The sequence below is a fragment of the Schistocerca americana genome, chromosome 8 (genome assembly GCF_021461395.2).
Source record: "Schistocerca americana isolate TAMUIC-IGC-003095 chromosome 8, iqSchAmer2.1, whole genome shotgun sequence".
Lineage (NCBI taxonomy): Eukaryota > Metazoa > Arthropoda > Insecta > Orthoptera > Acrididae > Schistocerca > Schistocerca americana.
In genome coordinates, this window is record NC_060126.1 from 180,231,701 (window position 1) to 180,258,343 (window position 26,643).

Here is a 26,643-nt window from a genome sequence, read left to right on the forward strand (position 1 = left end):
GATGACTGACTGGAACTGACTGGGTCCTCTTGTCCACAGCAGCCATCTAAATACTGTCGGCCGAGATGCCGTTGGTGGCACGTTTCTTGCTAGTCTGCCTCTATCAATCTTCTCGCAACCTCTTTGCCTCCTGGTGTGGTGGCAACTCCTTACGCTAGCACATTCCTTCCCCCTCCGCCCCCCCCCCCACCACACACACACAAAATGCCACAGCGTTGTCGTGTATTGAGGCTCCTGACCGCACTCTGCAATTTGGCTTGTGAGGCAAAAGGACCATCCTCGGGAAAACTGTGGCCAGGGCACACGTACAGGCCTGAGGACGTGTCCTGGGCAACGTCGGCGACGGCGGACGGAGACGGCGACGGCGACGGCGACGGCGGATCCAGGTTCGTGGGGTCGGCGAGCGGTGACTGCGGGGGCGAGGGCGCGTCACCGATCGCCTCCTCCTGGGAGGAGGTGGCACCAGCAGGAGGTTGCAAAGGCCGTGCGGTACTGTGAAGCCGTGAATCTGGGGGAAGAAAACCAGAAGAATTACGGGATAAATGACGAGCAATTAAATACACTAAAGAGCCTATGCGTTCCTTGATCATGCCTCTTTCCCAGTGACCATTGTTGCCATAAACCCAGTAAACAACAACATCGCGCAGTGTAAAGCGGCGCCGTTTGCTGCGGTGGGTGAAGCAAGTGCAGCAGCGTCCGATGGCTGCGGCAATGCCGAAGTTCCGCAGGTGATGGTCCGCCTAGTGGGTGTGAGCGATAGGAGGCCAGAAAGAGTATCAGCGCCTGTTGCCGTGTCTGGGTGGTGCGACGCTTGGCCATCTGTTGCTTGAAACTGCGTACGAAGCGTCCTGCTTCTTCGTTGGACTGCGGGTGAAACGGAGGACTTGTTAGGTGACAAATGCCATTTCGTTCACAAAACTGTTCAAAATTACGTGTAAAGACACGTTGTCCGACACAAGTACTTCAGGCAGACCTTCTATGCAAAATATGGAGGACAACGCTTGAATGGTGTTACGTGATGTGGTGATGTGGTAGAGTTCATAGGCACCGGAAATCTAAGCTTGCTGTTAAGAGCCTACTACGATGAACCAACGATTGTTCGAAAATGATCATGGAAAGTCAATGTGCACTCGTTGCCATGGCGATTCATTCTTAGACCAAACAGAGAACGTCTGTGGCGAAGCGGATTGGTTTCCGCTCATGCGCGACACTGTGACACCATCTGTTGAATGTGGGCGTCCACGGCCTGCCAAGTACAGTGCTGGCGCGCTAACTGCTTAGTGCGAACAATTCCCCAATGTCCTTGGTGGAGCAACAGCAACACATCGTTTTGCAACATTTTGGAAATAAGCACACGCAATTGTCCACTGCCATTTTGAACTAGAGTCGCATCTTGTTGAACAAAATCTGGAGGTCTGGGTCTACTTCCGTGGCCCGTGCAATTTTTCTGCAGTGCAAGAGAAAAGAATCCAGCTATTCAGAGTCCTGCGCATCGATATGGCAACAAGATACGCAGATGCATCAATATCAGAGTCTGGGCCAACTGGAGGGCGAGATAGGACGTCTGCGTTGGCATGCTTTGCCGTACGTCTGTACACAATTTCGTACTGATGGGAAAGCAACAAAACCCATCGTTTCAATTTTTGAGCAGTACATGTAGCAACCGGCTTTGACAGATGAAGAAAGTACTGCAAAGGCTTGTGATTTGCCACTAAATAGAACTCTGCGACCATACAAACAGCGATGAAATTCGTCGCACCTTACACAGTAGCGGGAGCCTCATTTTCGATCTGAGAATAACTGCACTGAAATTGAGTGTGCAACTTTGACGCAAAAACAATGTCTGTCTTGTGCACCAATTCTGCGCGAAAGTATAGCACCGATCCCGTAGGATGGGGCGCTCACTTGCAAAATCCCTGGCTTGGCAGGATCAAAATGCACTAAACATCTGTCACTGAGCATAGCATTTTTGAGTTTCTGATTTGCATCTTGACAGTCTTTAGATCACACAAAAGACTTTTTTTCAACGCAAGCAAGGCAATGGAGGCGCGTTCTGAGCGGGATTTGGTATGTGCCAAATATATCATGTCATTTTGCCTAATACTAACTGCAGTTTAGACGCATTGACTGTTTATCACGTGACCTAAGTACTGTAGTTCAGTTTGGAAAAAAGTCACACTTGTCGAGATGACACTTGAGTCTTGCTTCTGATAACACTCGAAAGAGAATACGCATACTGGCAATGTGTTCCTCTTGTGTACCACCCGAGACGACAATCTCGACAAGGTTGTTTGAGCAAAATGGCACTTTAGCAGTCAGCTGTTCCAAGTAACGTTGAAAAATGGTGGGTGTGGTAGCACTGACGAAGAGCAAACGCAAATAATTGGATATTCCTAAGTGTGTATTTACAAAAAGCACTTTCTGTGATTCTTCATCCAATGGAATTTGCAAATAGGCATCACGCAGATCGATCTGAGAAAAGTAACGTCCTGCACCAAGCCCTGTCCATGAGTTCCTCAGGACGAGGTAACGGATAAGTGTCAAGTACTGTCTGTGGGTTGACTGTAGACTTGAAGTCAACACATGCAAATGCGACCAGAAGGCTTAGACAACAAAACGAGAGGACTCGCCCATTGATTAGCTCGATGGGAGAAAACACACCACTATCATGCAATCCTTTCAATTCACTGTCTACTTTGTCTCTTAATGCAAGTGGAACGGGGCTGGCCCAAAAAACTTGGGCTAGTTATTGTCTTTCAATGTAATAAGCGCTACGAAGTTATTTGCTTTTCCCATTCCTTTTGAAAATATTTCAGAAAATTCTTTAAACAAGTTAGCGACACTATCTTTTGGTGCAAAAACTGATATGAAAATTACACTGCTGGCCATTAAAATTACTACACCAAGAAGAAATGCAGATGATAAACGGGTATTCATTGGACAAATATATTATACTAGAACTGACATGTGAGCACATTTTCACGCAGTTTGGCTGCATCGATCCTGAGAAATCAGTACCCAGAACAACCACCTGCTAGCCAGGGCAGCAGTCGAACATTTTCTGTATCCAGAAAGGCCCGTACAACATGCGGTCGTGCATTGTCCTGCTGAGATTTCGGGTTTAGCAGGGATCGAATGAAAGGTAGAGCCACGGGTCATAACACATCTGAAATGTAACGTCCACTTTTCAAAGTGCTGTCAATGCGAACAAGAGGCGATCGAGACGTGTAACCAATGGCACACCATACTATCACGCCGCGTGATACGCAAGTATGGCGATGACGAATACACGCTACCAATGTGCGTTAACCGCGATGTCGCCAAACACGGATGCAACATCATGATGCTGTAAACAGAGCCTGGATTCATCCGAAAATGAGGCACGATATGGCGGACAGACGTTTTGCCATTCGTGCGTCCATGTTCGTCGTTGAGTACACCATCACTGGCGCTCCTGTCCATGATGCGGCGTTAAGGGTAACCGCAGCCATGGCCTCCGAGCTGATAGTGCATGCTGCTGCAAACGTCGTCGAACTGTTCGTGCAGATGGTTGTTGTCTTGCAAACGTCCCCATCTGGTGACTCAGGGATCGAAACGTGGCTGCACGATCCGTTACAGCCATGCGGATAAGATGCCTGTCATCTCGTCTGCTAGTGATACGAGGCCGTTGTGATCCAGCACGGTGTTCCGTATTACCCTGCTGATCCCACCGATTCCATATTCTGCTAGCAGTCCTTGGACCTCGGCCAACGCGAGCAGCAATATCACGAAACGATAAACCGCAATCGCGATAGGCTACAATCCGACCTTTATCAAAGTCGGAAACGTGATGGTACGCATTTCTCCTTCTTACACGAGGCATCACAACAACGTTTCACCAGGCAACGCCGGTCAACTTCTGTTAGCGTATGGGAATTCGGTTGCAAACTTTCCTCATGTCAGCACGTTGTAGGTGTCGCCACCGGCGCCAGCCTTGTATGAATGCTCTGAAAGGCTAATCATTTGTATATCAGAACATCTTCTTCCTGTCGGTTAAATTTCGCGTCTGTAGCACGTTGTCTTCGTGGGGTAGTGATTTTAATGGCCAGTAGTGTACTTTGTCTTGGATGCTAAGGCCAAACAAATCAAAGCCATCTAAACCGAAAATGTTCTCAATGTCTCTGGATTTCAACATAGTAAAATTTACTATTCTAAAGTGAGATCTGTAAGTGTCAGCCAAATTGCACTGTCCAAGCAATGGAATTTCCTGTGCGTTATAAGCTGTGAGGTGGTTTCCAGATTTAGACAGGCGTGGCGAGCCCAAATTTTCGTACGTGGCACGATTAAGCGAAGTTACTGGAGCTAACTGAAGGTTCACACGATGGCCAGCAATTCGTAAGGAAACAAATAGTTTGTTACAATGTTGTTGCACAGCACTGGAGTGAGAAGGAGGCATAACCTTAATATTACTTTTGTCAGACCCTGAGTTCGTCTTTTCTGGGAGCGAACAAAGTTGGCGTTTTTGTGCCGTTGCAAACGAACTGCTTGGACATGGCCTTTTTTTCCACACGTGTAGCACGATTCGTTACATAATGGGCAGTCCTGTCTTTTATGGCGAGCAAAACTTCTAGGGCAAGACGTCACCAAATTCACAGGCCTGTTTACACGTGTACGTGGCTTTTCACGCCGCTGTGAAAGCGCTGGATGTTGCGGCTGCTTTGGGCGATCGCGGGCAAGGGGCACTAGACCCGACATATCGGAGCCTGGTCAAACTTATTGTCCCCTATGCCACCCCAATCATATTGCACTAAGATTTGCAACAGTTGAGGAAGTGATGGGTCAGAGTACTTTAGGATCTCTTCCCCTATTCTACTATCAGGGACACTGAACGTTATAGCATCTCTTATCATTAGGTCACTGTAAAAGTTGCCACAACTACACTTAAATTTACACTTCCTAGTCATGCCCGTTAGTACCGTGTACCACTGACGGTAAGTCTGTTCCGCCACGTGGTATTGGGAGTATTGTCGTATTGTCACGGTCCGTGCTGCTCCCCTCCCCCCCCCCCCCCCCCCCCCCCCGTCAGAGATCGGTGGTTCGAGTCCTCCCTCTGACATAGGTGTGCGTGTGTGTGTGTGTGTGCATCGTCCATAGCTTAAGTTAGATTAAGTAGTGTGTAAGTTTAGGGACCGATGACCTCAGCAGTTTGGTCCCATAAGAAATTACCAACTGTAAGTAGACTGTTTAGGTTTTTTTATTTGGTAACGCCACCTCTGTATGAAAATCACTGGCTGTGCTGTGTGCAGTCTGTGGCTGCTTTGCATTGTTGTAATACTCGCCATTGTAGTGTTAGGCAGCTGGATGTGAACAGCGCGTAGCGTTGCACAGTTGGAGGTGAGCCACCAGCAGTGGTGGATGTGGGGAGAGAGATGGCGGAGTTTTGTAATTTGTCATGAACTGCTATATATATTATGACTATTAAGGTAAATACATTGTTTGTTCTCTATTAATATCTTTCATTTGCTAACTATCCCTATCAGTAGTTAGTGCCTTCAGTAGTTTGAATCTTTTATTTAGCTGGCAGTAGTGGCGCTCGCTGTATTGCAGTAGCTTGAGTAGCGAAGATTTTTGTGAGGTAAGTGATTTGTGAAACGTATAGGTTAATGTTAGTCAGGGCCATTCTTTCGTAGGGATTTTTTGAAAGTCAGATTGCGTTGCGCTAAAAAAAAATATTGTGTGTCAGGTTAAGCACAGTCTTGTATAATTGTTCAAAGGGGAATTTCCACAACTTCCAATTTACGTCTGTTCCGGGTTTTTCTACAAGCGAAAGAACTGATATCTGGCTGCAGCTACTTTAACTTCCTGGTCATAGTATTGAGTTGATCCAGCAAGTACTTGCTCATAACTGAGTTAGGCAGGAGACGCAGTTGGGAATAGTTTTTTCATTAACCTCAGGAATGGGGACCCTGAAATTGAAAGGAAGTCTTGTAGCCTTATAGTACCTTCAACCCGATCAATTTCACAATGTGCTTGGAACTGTGTCGGGTATTAGAGCCATTCCTCTTCGGTGTCTTAAACTGCCGGAACGGTGGAGTGCTGGTCGGCGGCACATGCTGGGCTATCGATCGGTCGGTTGTTGTGCAGCCGACGCGGCTTGTGCTGCCAGAAGCTGTTGTACCGTCGTTAGAAAAAGAACAATTTGCTATTTCTTAAACTGAAAATGTTGTGCTAGATCCATCACATTGGCCGTCTGCGGCTGAGCAGTGGTGCAGTGGGTGGAGGGGGTGGGGATAGCCATGGTGTTCACAAATATGTTATAGCAAAAAGCAAGCAAAGCCTCTGAAAAGAGAAATCTGATTAGTTCTGCGCCTCCCCTCCTGGAATATGTACAAGAACACTACAAGACATTAGCATTAAGAACAGAGCACACCTGCAAGCTAAAACAAAAGAGAGGCAAGCAAGATCTGCAATGAATTATACTCGTTGCCAGTTTTTACGTCGTCTCGCTGTCTGTGTGGGCTATTACCACGAGAAGCAAGGAAAGGATGTTGTTCGGTGGCTGCGAGCCGCTATCTATAACACAACTTCACGCATGTAATAACTGGGTTCTTTATTCATAAGAAAAAGAAAGCCACTTAACTTTAGCTAGTTTTTGTGATACAAGCTCTTCCGAGCTAGTCTATGTTTGCCTCACTGCTGGTGAAGTACAAGTCCTGCTATGAACAATACTCTGGTCGCTCGGCATTGAAAGACTATGAGCTAGAGGCTGAGCTGACTGCGACTGCGATTCCCACTGGGCAGGTATCTGCGACGGACTGGATGACTGATCTAAATACTGACAGCCGAGAGGGTTCAAATGGCTCTGAGCACTATGGCACATAACTTCTTTGGTCATCCTTCCCCTAGAACTTAGAACTACTTAAACCTAACTAACCTAAGGACATCACACGCATCCGTGCCCGAGGCAGGATTCGAACCTGCGACCGTAGCTGTCGCGCAGTGCCAGACTAGCCGAGAGGGCGTTGGCGGCGTGTTCCTTGCGAGTCTGTCATTGGCCTCTATCGTTCTCCTCGAAAGCTATTTGGCACCTGGGGTGCTGGTAACATCTTATGCCAGCTCTTTAACAGGGACATTTTAGTGACATAGAAAAAATTTTATTGTCATGCTTACATCGCTTAACCTAAGAGTTGGTTCGTTTGCGAGAAGTGAGCTTAGACCCATCATGAAATTTCCTTTCTTATGTCGCCTCTCAGAGAACTGGTCAAATGCATACCAAAGCTGCTCAGAATTTTCTTCCACAAAAACATAAGAAAGGTATATCTCAGTCTATCAGTATGAGAAGATTTTCTAGAAAATTCATACCTAATTTTCTCCAGTTATTTGCGTTCCTCAATAAGCTGTAAAGGGACGTTTTTTGGGAACCAATAGTCAGCAGGCGTTGTTGTACGCACTCCAGTGTGCCCTAAGTAGTGTTCATGCTTTGGATTTCCCAGACTTTGAATGAACCATCATAGTACAAACTGACGCAGCTGACTCTGAGGTTGCAGCTGTACTTCTCGACCTTGGTCTGCAGTTGGACTAAATATACCGTCCGCAAGCTGGAAGTATTATCAGCCCTTTCGTCTTAAAGAAGTTTTATCTTGAGCTTAGAGGATTCTTTTTGGAAACCGAAAACCTTTCCTTATTCTAGTTACTTGCATATTCTTGTAAAACTGGCAGGCTAGCACGTTTCTGGCTTTCTGTTCTCAGTAAAGAATATGGGGAGATTAGACAGCCAGACGGTGGACGCCTTGAGACTGAATTTTGAGGTCAATTACACTGAGTCGAAGACGTTTCAGAATGTGTGGCATGGATTCGACGGTATTAGACGAAATATCTTCACTAATCGGTAATTTAGGAGAAACTCTCATAAAACATGGAAACAGAAAAAAAACTTGAAAAATATGTAAACAGACATTCATAATTCCGAATAACAATTAATGAAATCATAAGTACGTACAATATAGAATAAAATAACTTAAACATTACAAATATTCACCATGAAAAACAGTACTCGCAGGATTGTCTAACTTTAGGGTAAGTACACCATCTGAATAACACATAAGTTATAGTGGATCTAAATGTATACATACACACATAAGGGCTATTCGAAAAGTAATGTTCATCGATCGCGAATTGGAAACCAGAGGGAAGATCAAAAATGTTTTATTTGCAACAATCTGCTACTCCTTCCCGTTACTTCTCCATATTGTCGCCGTAGCACTTGGGACATGTGTCGTTGCATTGTACCAATTATCCAATATCCTTGCATAGAAGGCAGCCGCCTGTGATTTGTGCTAAGTCGCTACGCCGATCAGAAGTTTCTTGTTAGTTGAGACGAAAATCCGGGATTTATGGTGGGTGATCAAACATTTCTCACTAAAAATGCTGCAGGAGCTTCCTCATTGAATTGTCATGAAGAGGGAAATGCATGAGTGAAACGTCTTATGAGCTGCGTGAAATCAGGCGAAATCTTCTTATGGACACTCGTATTTGGTGGGATGGTGATGATGATGATGATGCTGATGATGATTCTAATGGTGATGCTGATGATGATATTTGGTTTGTGATCCACTTAACTGCGTGGTTATCAGCGCCCGTACAAAATCCTAATCTCTTTTACTGTCCGGTCTCGCCACTTTCGCGAAGGAGGACAAAATCATGAAGACATCACAAACACCCAGTCCCCAGAAGAAGAGAATCCCCAACTCGGCCGGGAGTCGAACACGGGACCCAGTGATAGAGAGAAATTTTGAGGGAGACACTGTTTTCTAGGCGTCTTCACGTGCTCGCTGTGCGCTCGGAACTGGAAAGAGTGACGTGACGTAAGGGCGTGTATAATAGAGGCACAGTTCAAGACATCTATGCAAGGCTTCATCGGATGATCACAGTGGTTTCCATGTTCCGATCAATCGGACCTTAAGTTTCCGAATAGCCCTTGAATACACGTCTCTCCTAAAAGTCGCCAGGCGCCTTTTCGTTAGTGTCTGAACATATATTTGCAATTCAGCTTTGTAGCAGAAATCAGCTCCAACAAATAGTGCTCATGAAGTCTTTCATATGACGCCCAGGTCAAAGAAAAGCGTCGTTTGTCTCTCACTAGAAACATAATCATTTTTGAAGCGGAATTTTACGTGCCCATTCGATAGAGCGGTCCCTTATTAGCCTAGTGCAGTGTCCCTTGTATCAGTATGTATTAACAGGAATAGTAAAACTGGAAGAATACTCAATACTCCAGCAGCAACATCACTGGCCTGGTCCACGCTGACTGCTACCGTGAAGGACGCAGCACGACTGAGTCTCTGCCGGACTGCTGCTTCTTCTTCGTGTTTTACTGTCCCTGTTAATACATATAGATAAAACAAGAATCGGACAGTACTAGTGTTGGATCGCTCTATCGAAGGTACCCGTACTGTTCAGCTTTAAAAAATCATTTTGTTAGTAATAGGAAACAAACCGACGCTTTCCGCCGACACTGGATGTCGTATGGAAGATATGATGAGCACTATTTGTTTGAGATGACCACCGTTGCACAATGCGAAAACTAAATTGCAAATACGTGCCGAAACACCAGAGAACATGCGCCTAACTAGGGAAGACGCCCGGTAAATAAAAACACCTCTTAAGCCTTGTGACAGTAAAGAATGAGAGAACTCGAGCCATAATAACTTTTGCAAATAATTTCTGCGAAAGCATAGTTCAACACATAACTTGTATTTATGTGTGCTAGAGTAGCTATTCCATTACAGTTAAAAACAAAACCAGAGGCAGAAATCCCCACAACATAACAGAAAAAGTAGAAGCTACATAAATTCAAACAAAAATTTATCTGAAGTCAGTCTTATACTGAGCACGGACACAAATGTCTTTGTTGTTGTGGTCTTCAGTCCTGAGGCTGGTTCGATGCAGCTCTCCATGCTAATCTATCCTGTGAAAGCTCATTCATCTCCCAGTACCTACTGCAACCTACATCCTTCTGAATCTGTTTAGTGTATTCATCTCTTGGTCTCCGTCTACGATTTTTACCCTCCACGCTGCCTCCAATGCTAAATTTGTGATCCCTTGTTGCCTCAGGACATGTCCTACCAACCGATCCCTTCTTCTAGTCAAGTTGTGCCACAAACTTCTCTTCTCCCCAATCCAATTCAACACCTCCTCATTAGTTACGTGATCTACCCACCTAATCTTCAACATTCTTCTGTAGCACCACATTTCGAAAGCTTCTATTCTCTTCTTGTCCAAAGTATTTATTGTCCGTGTTTCACTTCCATACATGGCTACACTCCATACAAATACTTTCAGAAACGACTTCCTGACACTTAAATTTATACTCGATGTTAACAAATTTCTCTTCTTCAGAAACGCTTTCCTTGCCATTGCCAGTCTACATTTTATATCCTCTCTACTTCGACCATCATCAGTTATTTTGCTCCCCAAATAGCAAAACTCCTTTACTACTTTAAGCGTCTCATTTCCTAATATAATTCCCGCAGCATCACCCGACTTCATTCGACTACATTCCACTATCCTCGTTTTGCTTTTGTTGATGTTCATCTTATATCCTCCTTTCAAGACACTGTGCATTCCGTTCAACCGCTCTTCCAAGTCCTTTGCTGTCTCTGACGGACACAAAACACACCTAATTCCGCTGTTATCGACAGGAATGATCAAATCGTTTTGCATTAAAATTTTCATCTGTGCTCCACTTGCAGTGGAGTGAATGACGAATCATTGTGTGCGCAGCTGCTATGGGTCTGCCGGTAGCCCGGCCCTCCACAGTAAACTATTTTCGGGCTGAGGTCTTCTGAGATGCAGAAGCGAGGAAGGCACGAAGAGCAAGACCATGCATGAGACACTCTTAAATCAGACTAGCGAGGCACGCCGCGAACTCTAGCGTGACGCGGCAGTACTCTTTGCTAGTCTACGCTTGTGAAATGTAGGTAACAGAGTGAAGACCAATATTGTTTCAAGTGCCGATAAACGGCCCAGTCACTTACTCCACTATGTATCAAGCGTTCAAAACGAATGAGTTACCAAATACGCAATAATTCATAAAATAACTGATTGACTCATATTTAGCATAGAAATCTTTCATCAAAAGATCGCACTTGTACAAAAACTATTGGTGCTATAAAATTTTGGTGTCTTACCTTGTCCTACGAGCACGCATCAATCTTACGACTTGGGGATAACGACCAATTCGGGGAAAATCTTATGATTTTAGGATTCCTCCTTTTTGTGTTACCACATAAAACTATTCCCACGTTTAACTTCCTATCACTTCTCCAGAAATTACAGAATTTCTCTGATGAAACAATTTTATTCTGAGATAGTCAATAATTTCATCATCTTGACGCTGCAGAAAGCTTATTTTCTTGCTAATTCACTTACATACCTCGCAATCACCGTACTATCCAGAAATTGGTTGTGTCATAGTGTACGTATCAGCTATGAACGAAACAGTAAACGCATAAGTGCAGTGAACTTCCATTAAAGGAATTACATGTGTTAGATGAGGATGCACTTTATGACCTACGCCATACAGGGTGACTTTTTTCCACCGTGTACTAACTGTAGGGATTTATCAGTGAGAGGTTATGGAACAAAAATCTCTACTGGACTTACAACCGGAAATGCATTGTTTCCATTGTAGAACCCATTTATTGAATCATACACTGTTACAGAGACTGCCGCCTGATACGGGGCGTATCACGCAGCTACAGTTACAGTATGTGTTGAAAGTAGTTTCCATGTCTCTCAACGCATGCGTCTACGCGCCGTAGCATGTTCTGTCTCACACGTTCACATCGGCCAGGCTGCATCCGAACAGTGTCAAAGGCAGCATGAATACCCTGCTCCAGTGTCTCCACATCTGGACTCTGCATACACAATACTTTTGAGATGGTCTCATAACCATAAATCGCACGGGTTGAGATACGGTGAACGAGCAGGCCATGCAACTGAACAGGGGGTACGACTGAGAAGCGAACGCACGTTAACGCGGAGTGGACTTGAGCACCATCATGCAACAGCAACTATAAAAATCATCAGTAAAACTTCTTCCAGCAGGGGAGGAAAAGTCACCAGCAAGAAACGCCGATAGTTCCAGCAGGGGAGGAAAAGTCACCAGCAAGAAACGCCGATAGTTCCGGTATGTTAGGTACCGTGGGAGGAAGAATCGTACCAAAATACGGTCGCCAATTATCCCGGCCCACACATTCCGGCTACATCAATGTTGATGATTCGCTGTCACCATACCATAAAGGTTCTGCATACTATCCCACAAATTATTTTCAGAGTTGAAGATACCACTCCGCGTATAGGTGGCCTCGTCTATGAACTGGGTGGAAGACACAAATCCCGGAATCGTCGTCGCCGGGGAAGAAACAAGTGACAAAACTGCTACCGATGTGGAAAATCTGTCACTAGTAAGCCCTGCACAAGCTGTAAATGATAAGGGTAGTAACAGCGGCAATGGAGAAGGTTTCACACGGTCGTCTGGTTTATCCTGTGTTAGTGGGCGGACTTCCTGGTACTGACACGGCAGACGCCTTCGACAGTGTTCATCACATTTTCCTTCAAGTCTGGTGTCCGAACATTTCGGCTACGTCTTTCATGAATGCCTGCTTCCTGAAACGACCCTGTCTCAGACAAACGTCGGAACACTGTTGCAAACATTGAATTCTGTGGTTGTTGTCGACGGAGATAGGTCTCCTGATACAACCTTGCTGCACGCCGCCCGTTGCCAATTGCCTTTCCATAAATAAATACCACATCGGCAAACTCTCGATTCGAATACGGAACCATTGTTACAACGCTGTATCACATCCATTACAACGTGAGTCTGCAAGAGAAGTGAATCGGACACAAAATTACCAATTACCATGGCAGGAGAGGGAGCTAGGTCGTATGAGGAACAGTACCACCCTCTAGGAGGAAGCCATGCGTACTGTAACAGTGGCTGCATAGTACAGGGCGTATTAGAACCCAGTATCTATAACAAAATATGAATGAATAAATGCTCTCTAGCATGGAAACCATGCATTTCCGGACATAAATTCATTAGACCGTTTATGTTTCACATCCTCTCATCAATGAATCCCTAGAGTTTCTACACGGTGGAAAAAATCATCCTGTCTGATTCACATATCGATACTCTGTTTAAAGCATGAGCTTCTGAGTGTGAGTAATAACATTTTTTTATGAATGTACAATATCCTTCCCTCCATTATGTCGTCTGGTACAGTAGACGTATATAGCACATTTAAATTAAAAACAGTTCTTGTTTCAATTTATTCCTTAATTAATAACGCGTTTCACCTTCGTCGGGTATCATCCAATTATCTTAAAATTTTATATTACATCATTTTTAAAAACCATAAAACGGCTATTTGCTAGACTGAAGCATGTGCCAAATCAGATAAACTGGCAGAGACCTTAATGAAGTCGTAGTAGTAGGTCAGAACGTTGTAATGATAGGACCAAACTCGCTGAGAAGTATATACATTTAAACAGAATACACAAAGATGTCAACGCAACTTCCCGGCAGAAGCGTCAAGCGAGCACACAAGTGAGCAATGGTACGCGAAACGAGTTGTTAATAAAATAAAAAACTGCCACCAAGACTGTTTTATTTGAAATATTTTATTAACTCTCTCCTGTATGTCAATGGCCAAGTGGTCCAAGGGGTAACCAAAATTGAACTGCAGATAATGTAAACAAAGTGTTTCTGTAAGTTACCTACTACAAAGTCAGGAGTATAGAAACCAGTTAGGTCAAATGTCACACTACAAGAGTTAAACGTTGTAACAATCTCGTTTTACCCTGTTTGGATGTCACTCTAGTCTCAATTTTCAAAGAGAGATGTAGAGAAGACAACAGTTATCATGCGACGGAATGAATAGAAATTTAAAAATAAGGAAAATTAAAGCAGCTTTAAAATTCCAAAAAATAATAGTCATATCGACAATGGTATATATAAATGGGACCTAGACAATCACTAAAAATAGGAAGAAACATACATCCACCTGTGAAATGGAATCCGTAAAACACAGTTAAGGGTTTAACAAGATTTAATCGACACGAAGACGAAGATATCAGAAGATACCTCCATTCAACTGCTGTTAATAACATAATAAGGAACTGCAGATTAACTGGCTAGTATATCTGACACGAACGAAAAATTATATACAGCCGTTATTGATGACAAACAAGACTACCGGCGGAACGTACAGTAGGAAGGCAGAGACTACGCAGAGCGGGAAACGTCTAATACTAAAATGTGACGGAAGAATAACGTGGTTATCACTGCTACTATTATTATTATTATTACTATGACTTAAAATTTTAAATTAGTGAGGAACATACAATTAAAAGGCACCAAATTTTGCTCATTCTGTAAACTTTGCTATTCCACTACACTTCATAAAGAACTGTCTAACGTCACAAGCAAATATTAACTCATGGAGAAAGTTATGACTATGAATTTAGGCTTGTGATACTGATATTTGAGAAACAAATTGCTGTGTTACGTTTGTCATATGGTAAAGCAATGCAAATGAATGTAAATATAATCTTAATGTCAATATTTGTTTTGTAGCGAAAGTGGTTTCCATGCACTTTTTATCACAAATGGAAAAAATTGTTTTAATTAACAAGGTACTCTTAATAGTTAATTAACACGCCGTATTTCCCTCGCCTCTGTCAACAACATTTAATTCATACATTTGCATGAAATATTTCACTCCTCCACACAGGAGACAAAAGAAAATCAACTAGAATAATCATGACTGAGCAGAACAGCGGTCCGTGTATCATGTCACAACAAATGCGCGAAACAATTTCAGAAAAACAGCTTCGATGCCATTATGACAAGGCTGAAAAAATCTAACAGCCACTTTGCATGTTTAACTACACAATTAAAACAGCTGTGCTACAGCACGAATGACGTTTCACTAAGTGTGTCGAACACATACACACCGTACCATTAGTCTGCCGATACTTGAAATATGACAAAAATTTTAGAAGCATTATTCTCGATTAAGTGTAATGATAAGATTATGAATGTGGAGATTTTCTGCAGGATCTTCGAGGAAAGAAATATGTGGAGAGCTCTGACACTAAGAAATGAAAATACGTTAGGACACGTATATGCAGGAACTCTTTGGGAAGTTGACGGGCCCTAGTCATCGGAATTGAAAGTAAAGATAACCAACTGAAATAAATTTTTGTACTTTGCTTTCCTTCTAAGTTCGCTTGCTGACACAAGTTGAGACTGGTTTTAATGAATCAACTGAAACATAACCGTTGACTAAGTTTAGACATCACGTTGAAGCTCTCTGTTCCGGAATATACTGGCTCAGGAGTCTGCTTAATACATTAACACTAACACTTCACTTTCTTCCTCAAATATCGTTTCCATATACATAATCAGTATGGAAACTGACGCTTTTCGTCAGCATGTAGCTCCTAAGTGGGTCACTGTAGCTGATGCTCGGTTGGTGAATTCAGAGGTGTAACAAAATTTTCTTCACAAGGTCACTTTCCGCGATACAAAATGATAACAAAACGGTATAGATTCTATGTCACTTAAGTGACAAACATAAATAAAAACAAGTTATGATACATATAACCCGAAAATTATTCAGACACTTACATCAAATGTCAAAACAACCATAATATTAAACACAAATACAGAAACACAATTAAGAAAGAAATCATAATCAGTAATGTTTGTGTGTTATACAGTTTAATGAAAATGTAATTATAAGAATTGGAGGAGAACGCTCTCGTTTTGTAAGATGGCTGATCATTATTGCTAAACAGAAACCAACAGTAAACGTTCACCACTGAAGGTTCCGTTGTCCATGACAGCGATTTTCTGTTTTAGGAATGTCTTGGTGTTCGTCGCTAACAACATACAAGTTTTGAGTGGTAACGTCAAGGTGGAAACGTTAAACCTTTATTTTTAATGAGAGTGTACAGTACATTTTTTTGTAGTTACGCAACAGTCCATTCACAAAACAAACTTTGTTTTCTTCTATTGTGTAGCCCAAAAAGCCACGTGCATTGACTTTTAAAGGCGTTCAAGAAGCAGTGAAGAACCAACTCGACCTTCATGAGCTTAGCATCAGAGGTCTCATTTTATGATTTCGCTCCCAATAAACACGCGTTCTTTCTACTTATCCTCACTGATCTTGCGAAAACCTGGTTTCAAATACTTGAAAGCCTCAGCCAACGTGTCAAGGCCCTTTGCAAAACTCCTCAATGGACCTGACGTAACCTGAAGCAGAGGCAGTATGATTTTAAGATTCTTCAATTTCTCCAGGCGTATTTTATGACCAAATAAATCTCGGGTGCACAGCCTGGTATGAGTGGGCATAGGGCACAATATCTTTGATGACACAGTCCCAGTATTTGGAAGTCTGTGTCAGGACTTTGGTTTGGTCATAATCCATGCTGTGGAGTTCCGACAGGCAATGCTCAGCGTTTGCCGACTTACTCTGCTGTTGCAGTCTAGTGTGCCGTTGATGTTCTCGTGATCGGTCCTCAATGCTACGAATGGTCTGACCTATGTATACACTACCGCATTCGCAAGGTATGTGATAAAGCCCTGATTTACGTAGACCAAGGTTCTCCTTGACACTACCAAGAAAGCTTTTGGTTTTGCTTGGAGGACGGCAGATGAAAGTGAAAACCACAACTAAATCGAATCAGCGGTTACATCTTAGCAAGGCGTCGGAACCCGCCATCACCCGGATAAGGAAGAAAAAGGATTTTTCCCAGAGTGTACCGACTTCAGGGGAGTAGGGAGGAATAACGAGAGCGGTGCTGGCAGACCCTCCTGAACGAGAAGACCTAGGACGCAGCGCCCAGACGGCGGGGGAACGGACGCTGTACCTGGACCGCGCGCGGGGCGCCGACCACACCGACTCATAGGAAGCGCCTGAGGGAGGGGGATTGTCCTATATATACATGGCGCCGGCCCACCGCCGGTCAGTACATCAGCGCACCTGATGATGGCAACGTGGTCGATTGCCGAAATACTGTGTCCTATGCACACTCATACCAGGCTGTTCAGCCGCGATTTATTTCGTCAGTATGATTTTATTTTGGACAAAGAATAGTTCGTTCGTTACATTTTCTTTTCCTGCAGAATACATTTGTTCCACAGGTTACTCCATGACGTTGTAATGTCTTTTCTTGGATCAGATCAACTACAAACACAATAATAAAATAGACTGGAAACGTACAAATAATCATAATTTTTAATACCTCGAAAACTTTGTGACTCCATATGCGTAAGGGTAAATTTTGAATCTAGAAACTGATATACCACATATCAAATGTCACTTGATGGTACACCACTGGTATATTACGAATAAATTGCCTGTCAAGGCTCAAGTAAATAACATTAAGTGCTCACTAGTTTCAGCTGATTGTGCAGCTATCTTCCATCTGAAGATGGCTGATTAATGAGCTTAGATACTTTTAGGTGTTTCCCAAATCTCACAAAGTGAATAAGGGGCTGATTGCCAATTTCCGCCTCAGTTATACGATTCTCAAACGTTTGGAAAACTTTCACGCATTTCCACGTGAATAACACTACAGCCTGACAGTTGGAGCACATTCACTCCATCGGTTGGGGGGGGGGCGAGTTGGAAGAAGGTGGTGACAGGCTGACATCTGGATGGGCATCCCACCACCCCTTTGATTACCGATGCCAAGTCCGTTAATAAACATACCTAACCACGGGCAGAAGGCACAACAAAAAGAAAGCAAGGAGCGTCAGTTATACGATTCTCAAACGTTTGGAAAACTTTCACTCATTTCCACATGAATAACACCTCACCCAGACAGTTGGAGCACACACACTCCGTCCTGGGGGAGTGCGAGTTGGAGGGGGGTGGTAACAGGCTGACATCTGAATGAGCATCCCGCCGCCCCTTAGGTTAACATAAACATACCTAAATGGTGCTGACACGAGCCGAAGGCACAAGGAAAAGAAAACAAAGGGATTGTGTAAATGTCTCTCCGAGTCGGCAGAAGCATACTATTAAAGCAAAAATCTCAGATTTTTGTGCGAGACGTGCCTTTATAGCGACGAAACGATTTCTACAGCAGTCTTTTCAGCCAGCCGTCCGCAACACTTAGTGGCTGACTGTTAGGGGACAGAGAGCTGCTTGCTACATCGGGTCCTCGGCATTGGTTCACGGGTCGGGATGCCGCCGCCCTCAGTGCTGGCGACGGCGGGTCGCCACTCCACGCTGAAGACCGCCAATTACTGCGACAGCGCCATCGATCGGGCGACTCTGCGCGCGTCCCAGTTCTCCGTGAATTATTGCGTTAGGGCGGGCGTTAAACAAATATTTCGCTCTCCTGCTCACTTCATTAACTAAATCACCGAAGGCGGCTGCAATTTATTCGGTGTAATTAGCAAAATTCGCGTGTGCATAGTACGTCGGTGTGTATGTGTGTGTGTGTGAGAGAGAGAGAGTGAGTGAGTGAGTGAGTGAGTGTGTGATTGGGAATGCGGAAAATCTGTCGCCGAACGTCTGTCGCACTTAGGCCTCATTAGCCTTTCACCGGAAAAATTGCAGCCCGCTGGTGTTAATAGTTGCTTATTATTAAATATCCAACCACCCGACGAAGCTTTGGGATCGTTGTTATCCCGTGGCACGGTCGTGTCTATGTATTCTGCGGATAAAGTAACAGTATCGAAACTTTACAGATTACTGTATGCAGGACAGTGCAGTATAGTACTAAAATGTAGACTTTCACGGCCGGACATGTCATGTCCATTATAATTATCCGGGCTGTTATGCCGTGGTCGGTTGATGAATTCTATGTCAATTCCCAATGTGTAATCCCCGTCTGCGGACGACATCTTCAAGGGAGTCTGTAGCTCGATGGAAGGTCCAACACACCCACTGGCTTGCTACTGAGTCAGTAGCGAGCCAGTGGGTGTGTTGGACCTTCCATAGAGCTACAGACTCCCTTGAATATGTCCTCCGCAGACGGGGACGAAACGTTGGGAATTGACACAGAATTCATCAACCGACCACGGCATAACAACCCGGATAATTATAATGGACAGTGCAGTATAGTATATCTAATAACGAACGGGCTGTGGCATCTGGATATAATTAAATTTTTCCACGTCAGAGTACGCAAATACTACAAAGCCACCAGGTAACAACGACTCCATAATTTGCTGGTTGGGTGGTTGTATATTAACGAGCACTTGGTACTAACTGTATAATGCAAATTTTTCGGCGGACGGCTAATGACACTGAAATGCGACAGACACTCGGATACAAATCTTTCACATTCCAAAACACAAACACACACACTGACAGAATACTAGGGCCGTACGAAATACGCTAATTACTCGTAATATTGCGAAGTTCAATCGTGTCTTGCACTGGCTGAATTCTGACGTACCGATACCGTCGTAGCTTTTCGTCATCGGTTTACTTTACTACCCAGACATCTTACTTCATAGTGGGGAACTGGACTAACACGAAAACTACGAAACAGATAAATTCCTGGACTTTGTTAGTTACAACGCTGATATCTCTCAAGGCCTTGTATGAAGAAACATCCATCTTACCAGTTCGTAGTTAGGAAAGTGCATATTGTGATGACTGTTGCTAAATAATGTAGAACATTTTATTAGAATCGCTATTGGACCTCTAAAATTTTGCCACATTTAGGTCGGTGAACATTCACTTTAAATATCGTCGTGTTTCGCTTGTGAACTTTTCGGCAGTCAGCCTCAGGAACTTCAAATTTAAGCAGTAACTTGGTGACTCAATCACTGTGTTTCTTTCGCATTACTGAACAAGGTTTAATAAACACTATTTCTAAACTGTATCCACCTCGTATTAAGAAAAGTATTATTTACACCACTGACCATGCGCTGATGTGACAAAGTTACTGGATAGCGTTATACACATGGCGGTAGTATCGCGTACACTAGATGTAAAAGGGTAGTGCATAGGCGGAGCTGTCATATGTATTCAGGTCATTCATGTGAGATTATGGCCGATCGACGGAAATTAACAGACTTCGAGAGCGAAATGGTAGTTGGAGCTAAATGAATGGGACATTCCATTTCGAAAATCGTTAGGGAATTCAATATTCAGTGATCCACAATATCGAGAGAGTGCCGAGAATACTAAATTTCAGGCATTACCACTCACCAGTTACCATTAACCTCTCATAACGACGAACAGCAGAGGTAATTGCGTAAAGTTGTTAGTCCTGCCAAACAAGCAAAAATGCGTCAAATAACCGCAGAAATCAACGTGTGACGTGCAATGAACATATCCATTACAGCAGTATGACGAAATTTGGCGTTAATGGGCTGTGGCAGCAGAAGACCGACGCGAATGCCTTTGTTAACAGAACGACTTCGCCTGCTGAGACTTTCCTGTGCTCCGACCATGCTAGTTGGTCCATGGAGGACTGGAAAACAGTGGCATGGTCAGATGAGTTCCAATTTCAGCTGGTAAGAGCTGAAACGCTCGCTAAATCAAGCACAGTTAACAGGTAATTAGGATTGTGGAAAGGGCGAAGAGAGTAGCGCTCGGATTCATTTCACAATTGTAATTTATTATCATTTAGTTCACAAATACACTTTTGAAGGCTTAAATTTGCTTCTCTGCTGAAGGCCTCCAAAGAGATGCTTTAGAAAAACTTAAATTTTGAAAAGACATGACACACAGTTAAATTTACGAATAAGATAAATCGTATACATATGTGAAATCATCATGCGGAGCGGCTGATGGCCGCCGAATTAAATCTTCACAACTCCAAATATACTACTATGGTTACTGAAGGACACAGCCACAATGTTTTAAGATGCTAATAGGGCCGATGGCCCACAAGGCGCACAGAAAGAGATGATGATGATGATGATGATGAGCGTTTGGCGTCATTGGCCGGGAGGCCCCTCGCGGGGCAGGTCCGGCCGCCATAGCGCAGGTCTTATTACATTCGGCGCCACATTGGGCGACCTGCACGCCGGATGGGGATGAAATGATGATGAACACAACACAACACCCAGTCCCTGAGCGGAGAAAATCTCCGACCCAGCCGGGAATCGAACCCGGGCCCAGAGGACGGCAATCCGTCACGCTGACCACTCAGCTACCGGGGCGGACACAGAAAGAGATAAACAAACGCGATAAGGTGGCTGAAGGCCGCAAAGTTAAATTCTGCAAATTAAGGAAATATATACAGGATGTTACAAAAAGGTACCGCCAAACTTTCAGGAAACATTTCTCACACACAAATAAAGAAAAGATGTTATGTGGACATGTATCCGGAAACGCTTAATTTCCATGTTAGAGCTCATTTTAGTTTCGTCAGTATGTACTGTACTTCCTCGATTCACCGCCAGTTGGCCCAATTGAAGGAAGGTAATGTTGACTTCGGTGCTTGTGTTGACATGCGACTCTTTGCTCTACAGTACTAGCATCGAGCACATCAGTACGTAGCATCAACAGGTTAGTGTTCATCACGAACGTTGTTTTGCAGTCAGTGCAATGTTTACAAATGCGGAGTTGGCTGATGCCCATTTGATGTATGGATTAGCACGGGGCAATAGTTATGGCGCGGTACGTTTGTATCGAGACATTTCCAGAACGAAGGTATCCCGACAGGAAGATGTTCGAAGCAATTGATTGGCACGGAACATTCCAGCCAATGACTCGCGAGTGGGGAAGACCTAGAACGACGAGGACACCTGCAATGAACGATGCAGTTCTTCGTGCAGTTGACGTTAACCCTAATGTCAGAGTCAGAGAAGTTGCTGCTGTACAGGGTAACGTTGACCACGTCACTGTATGGAGAGTGCTACGGGAGAACCAGTTGTTTCCGTATCATGTACAGCGTGTTCAGGCACTATCTGCAGCTGATTGGCCTCCACGGGTACACTTCTGCGGATGGTTCATCCAACAATGTGTCAATCCTCATTTCAGTGCAAATGTTGTCTTTACGGATGAGGCTTCATTCCAACGTGATCAAATTGTAAATTTTCGCAATCAACATGTGTGGGCTGACGAGAATCCGTACGCAATTGTGCAATCACGTCATCAACACAGATTTTCTGTGAACGTTTGGGCCGGCATTGTTGGTGATGTCTTGATTGGGCCCCATGTTCTTCCATCTACGCTCAATGGAGCACGTTATCATGATTTCATACGGGATACTCTACCTGTGCTGCTAGAACATGTGCGTTTACAAGTATGACACAACATGTGGTTCATGCACGATGGAGCTCCTGCACATTTCAGTCGAAGTGTTCGTACCCTTCTAAACAACAGATTCGGTGACCGATGGATTGGTAGAGGCGGACCAATTCCATGTCCTCCACGCTCTCCTGACCTCAACCCTCTTGACTTTCATTTATGGAGGCATTCGAAAGCTCTTGTCCACGCAACCCCGGTACCAAGTGTAGAGACTCTTCGTGCTCGTATTGTGGACGGCTGTGATACAATGCGCCATTCCCCAGGGCTGCATCAGCGCATCAGGGATATCATGCGACGGAGGGTGGATGCATGTATCCTCGCTAACGGAGGACATTTCCTGTAACAAAGTGATTCCACGCTGGTACTTTCTGTTGCTGTGTGTTTCCATTCCATGATTAATGTGATTTGAAGAGAAGTAATGAAATGAGCTCTAACATGGAAAGTAAGCGTTTCCGGTCACATGTCCACATAACATCTTTTCTTTATTTGTGTGTGAGGAATGTTTCCTGAAAGTTTGGCCGTACCTTTTTGTAACATCCTGTATTGCAACAATCAGTAAAACAATACATTAAGTTTCAAAATTTCCTTTTTGCAACACCAACGGCGGAAGGCCCACAGTAACTTGTAAAATCACTCAGAGGAAATTACAATAACCTTTCAAGAGCAGAAAGCGATAATGCTTAGTCTTGAAGGAAACTCTGGGAACATGTCTCCACGCAGAAGGTCCACAACTAACTTTGCCAAATTAAAAATATAAAATACAGCTAAATTTCAACAACATTAACACTGCCAAAAGGATAATTAAGAGAACGGCACTCAGGAGTCTCCAGTGGATCGGTCTGCCCTCGTTCACTTAGACGAGACAAGTGGTGAGTCGAACTTCACTTAATTCGTGCGAACCCATACAAGGGACAGTCACGGACCGACTGACGAACCGGTTGCTTGCCACGATTGAGTACACGAGAATTCAAGGCCCCACACAAACGCGTATGTGAACTGAGCTGCCAAATCTGCACACCATGCCGGGCAGCAACAACAGGTGAGGAAAACGCACTGCCTAGAAACTACGTTAGCGGCCAGGGCAGGTAACCAGAACACTAACGGCCACTAGGCTGTCCGCTGGTGCACTTGACTATGGGCAAATTGATTTAATCAATTCCACCTGACGGCGGCTATATCGAACACTTCACTCGTTGATGCTCACAGGAAAACCTCCACAACAGCAACGCCGGAACCAACAACGTGTGTTCAAAACCACTCAACTTTGGCGTCCTGGGTCGGCGAGCGACGATACTCGTACCGATCGGACAGCTCCAGGCAGACTCCGACAAAGCGGGCCCAGTCGACTACGCCGCATGGAGATGTCCTCGGACCAACCGACCGACCAACAATCCACCAAAAGTCAGGACCGGCTTAAGTGATGCGTGGCGGTAACAGTCGGAAGAGCAATGTCCACGCAAGGCTCACTGCTCCTGCAAGCCGGCGACTGGCTGGCCCGGGCTGCGCTCCAGACGCATTGCAACTGACTGCCAGGGCCCAACTCACGACCCTAACTGCCGCCGAGAACTCTCCTCCCCTAACTTTCCGACTCACCCACGACAGATGACAACCGGGAAGTCATAGCAGTCGAGCAAAGATCCTATCAGAGCGGATATATCGATACGCGCTACCAGCGCCGATGACGCTCAGGCAAAACAATAACTCAGTAACGCCAGTAATTTAAATGAACGTGGTCAGTCCGCAGCTCGTGGTCGTGCGGTAGCGCTCTCGCTTCCCGCGCCCGGTTTCCAGGGTTCGATTCCCGGCGGGGTCAGGAATTTTCTCTGCCTCGTGGTGACTGGGTGTTGTGTGATGTCCTTAGGTTAGTTAGGTTTAAGTAGTTCTAAGTTCTAGGGGACTGATGACCATAGATGTTAAGTCCCATAGTGCTCAGAGCCATTTGAACCATTTGAACGAGGTCAGATGGAAATACGTTAAAACAGGGTGTCAAATACCAAATTGTGCGATGGCGAGCCATGCATGGCTCAGGTAGGGTTCGAGTTGGTGCAGAACCCACAAAGCCATGGATCCAAGTTGTCACCAATGCACTGCGCAAGCTGGTGGTGGCTCCATAACGATGTGGGCTGTGTTTACATGGAATGGACTGAGTCCCCTGGTCCAACTGACTCCGTCATTAACCGAAAATGGTAATGTTCGGTTACTAGGACTTCATGTTCCCAAACGTCGATGGATTTTCTATTGATGACAAGGCGCCTTGACACTGAGTCGCAATTATTCGCAATTTGCTTGCAGAACATTCCGGATAATTCGAGCGAATGATGTGGCCACACAGATCGTCCGACATGAATCCCATCGAACTTTTATGGGACATAATCGAGACGTCAGTTCGTGCACTGCACCGACAACGCTTCCGCAGTTATTATCGGTTAAAGAGGCATCGTGGATCAGTATAACCGTAGTTAACTTCCAATGACTTATTTACTCTATGCCACGTCGAGTTTCTGCACTACTCCAGGAAAAAGGAGGTCCTACACGATATTTGGAGGTATCCCATGACATTTCTCATCTCAATATATTATTTACACCACTGACCATAATAGTGTCTGTAATTAATATTTATTTAGAAGTTATGAAATATTTTTATTGGCAAATGGGCCAAATGTGTGACCGTTAAAAAGACATAAATATTCCCAACAATTTCCTAACCAGTCACAATCTTAAGCCCTTTGACTTACCTGAACTCTGAATGTCTTAAGCAGACAAATACGACGCAAAGGTGACAGGTTTCAAATGATACACAGCCCAGTCTTGATGATTTGTACCCACTGTAATCGTTAGTGACCATGCCACGGGGTCAAATGGGAAAATATATTGCAGTCTACCGTCCCCTGTCCAACAAAGTGCTCTGAACAGTGTGCCTCCACTGGCACCGTTTCTCAGTCGTCATATGTTCCTCACATCGCCGCCTATCTAGTTTTACAGAGCGGGCAAGCCTTCGATCTCCGCATTCTGTGATGAGGTGTGGATGTGCAACATTTTCTCGCCTATTCATGGTTTCACTGTCGTTCAACAACTTATCGTAAGTTCGCCGTTTCCAGGCGCCGGGCTGTAAGAATCTGCAATTTTGACAAATTCGCTTATGTCATGGGATTTCCCCATCTGCGGGCTGTATTGTAGCTAGAACGGTTCGTCTTTGCTCCGATTATTTCTTCGCCGCGTCACTTATCCGCAACGCACACAGGTGACATTCACTTCCGATGTGGGCAGTGGTCACAGTATATTGGCTCATCGGTGCGTATACAGATAAAGACGGGATGCTGTCTTCCAGGTATACACGGTGAATCACCTAAACTTGCACTGAAAATCCTGCGGAAATGAAACGTGCTATTGATGTGATTTTCACAGAATGGATTGGTAGTCTGGTAGCCATATAGTTAGCCAATTAACAGATCCTAATAATTTTTGGAAAACGTATTTTGTTTGTAAACAAACATTTTTAAATGGAACAGACTTAATGTAGGGTACATTAAAATGTTATTGGAGATTGTTACAGGATTCTAGTGCGAGTCGTTTTCCAGATATCGCATTTTGAAAAGTTCCCACAACGACACTTGTACATACACAAGAGAACAACACAAGTGCATATTTTACTTATGTAAGTGTTCAGTATGACCACCGCCAGCGTCAATACACACTTCCAGTCCGGTATGAAATGACTACTCCAAATGTGTATTTCAACAGAGATGTCCGAGCAACCTATAGTAATACGTCGTTGCGTATCACCGGGAGTAGTTGGCAGGTGGCGTATTTCGGCTTTCCCCACAGAAAAAAGTCTACCAGATCCGGGGAACGGGGCGGCCAAGGTGCAGCTCCAATGCGTCCAATCCCACGATTTGGAAACAGTTAGTGAAGATACGCTGTAGTACTCTATGCACTATATGCTGGCCAGCCATCATGTTGCCACCAAAACTGACATCTAGTCCGCAGAGTAACTTTTTGTAGAAACCATGGAAAGTGGTCTGTTAGGAGGCTGCGATAGTTGTGTGCGTTCAGTGTTCCCTGTATGAAAATCGGGCCTATGAGCTGAAGGTCTACTACCCCACTCCACACGTTTACGCTCCATGGACGCTGACGTTCCACCTGCCCGAGCCAACCGGGTATTGTTAACAGACGAGTAGTGCATGTTTCGGTGGTTTACCTGGCCATAATTTGAAAATACGGATTCTTCACTAAACATGATACATCAAGATACATGATACACATAACTGGTTGAAGAGTTTGATAAATAATGGCCGAGATGGTTGACGTCTATTATAATATCTTGCAGCATACACCATAGAAGAACGAATTGCATTCTTCCTACATTCTT

The 26,643-nt window shown here is 44.4% G+C and overlaps 1 protein-coding gene across 1 annotated transcript in view; it reads left to right on the forward strand.

Annotated features, from left to right (window-relative positions):
- The first annotated feature begins 204 nt into the window (after nt 1-204).
- LOC124545655 overlaps nt 205-26,643 on the forward strand; it is a 173,093-nt gene continuing 146,654 nt past the window's right edge. The window contains exon 1 of the mRNA XM_047124601.1: nt 205-489. Coding sequence (XP_046980557.1) covers nt 205-489 — 285 coding nt within the window. The remainder of the gene's footprint in view (nt 490-26,643) is intronic.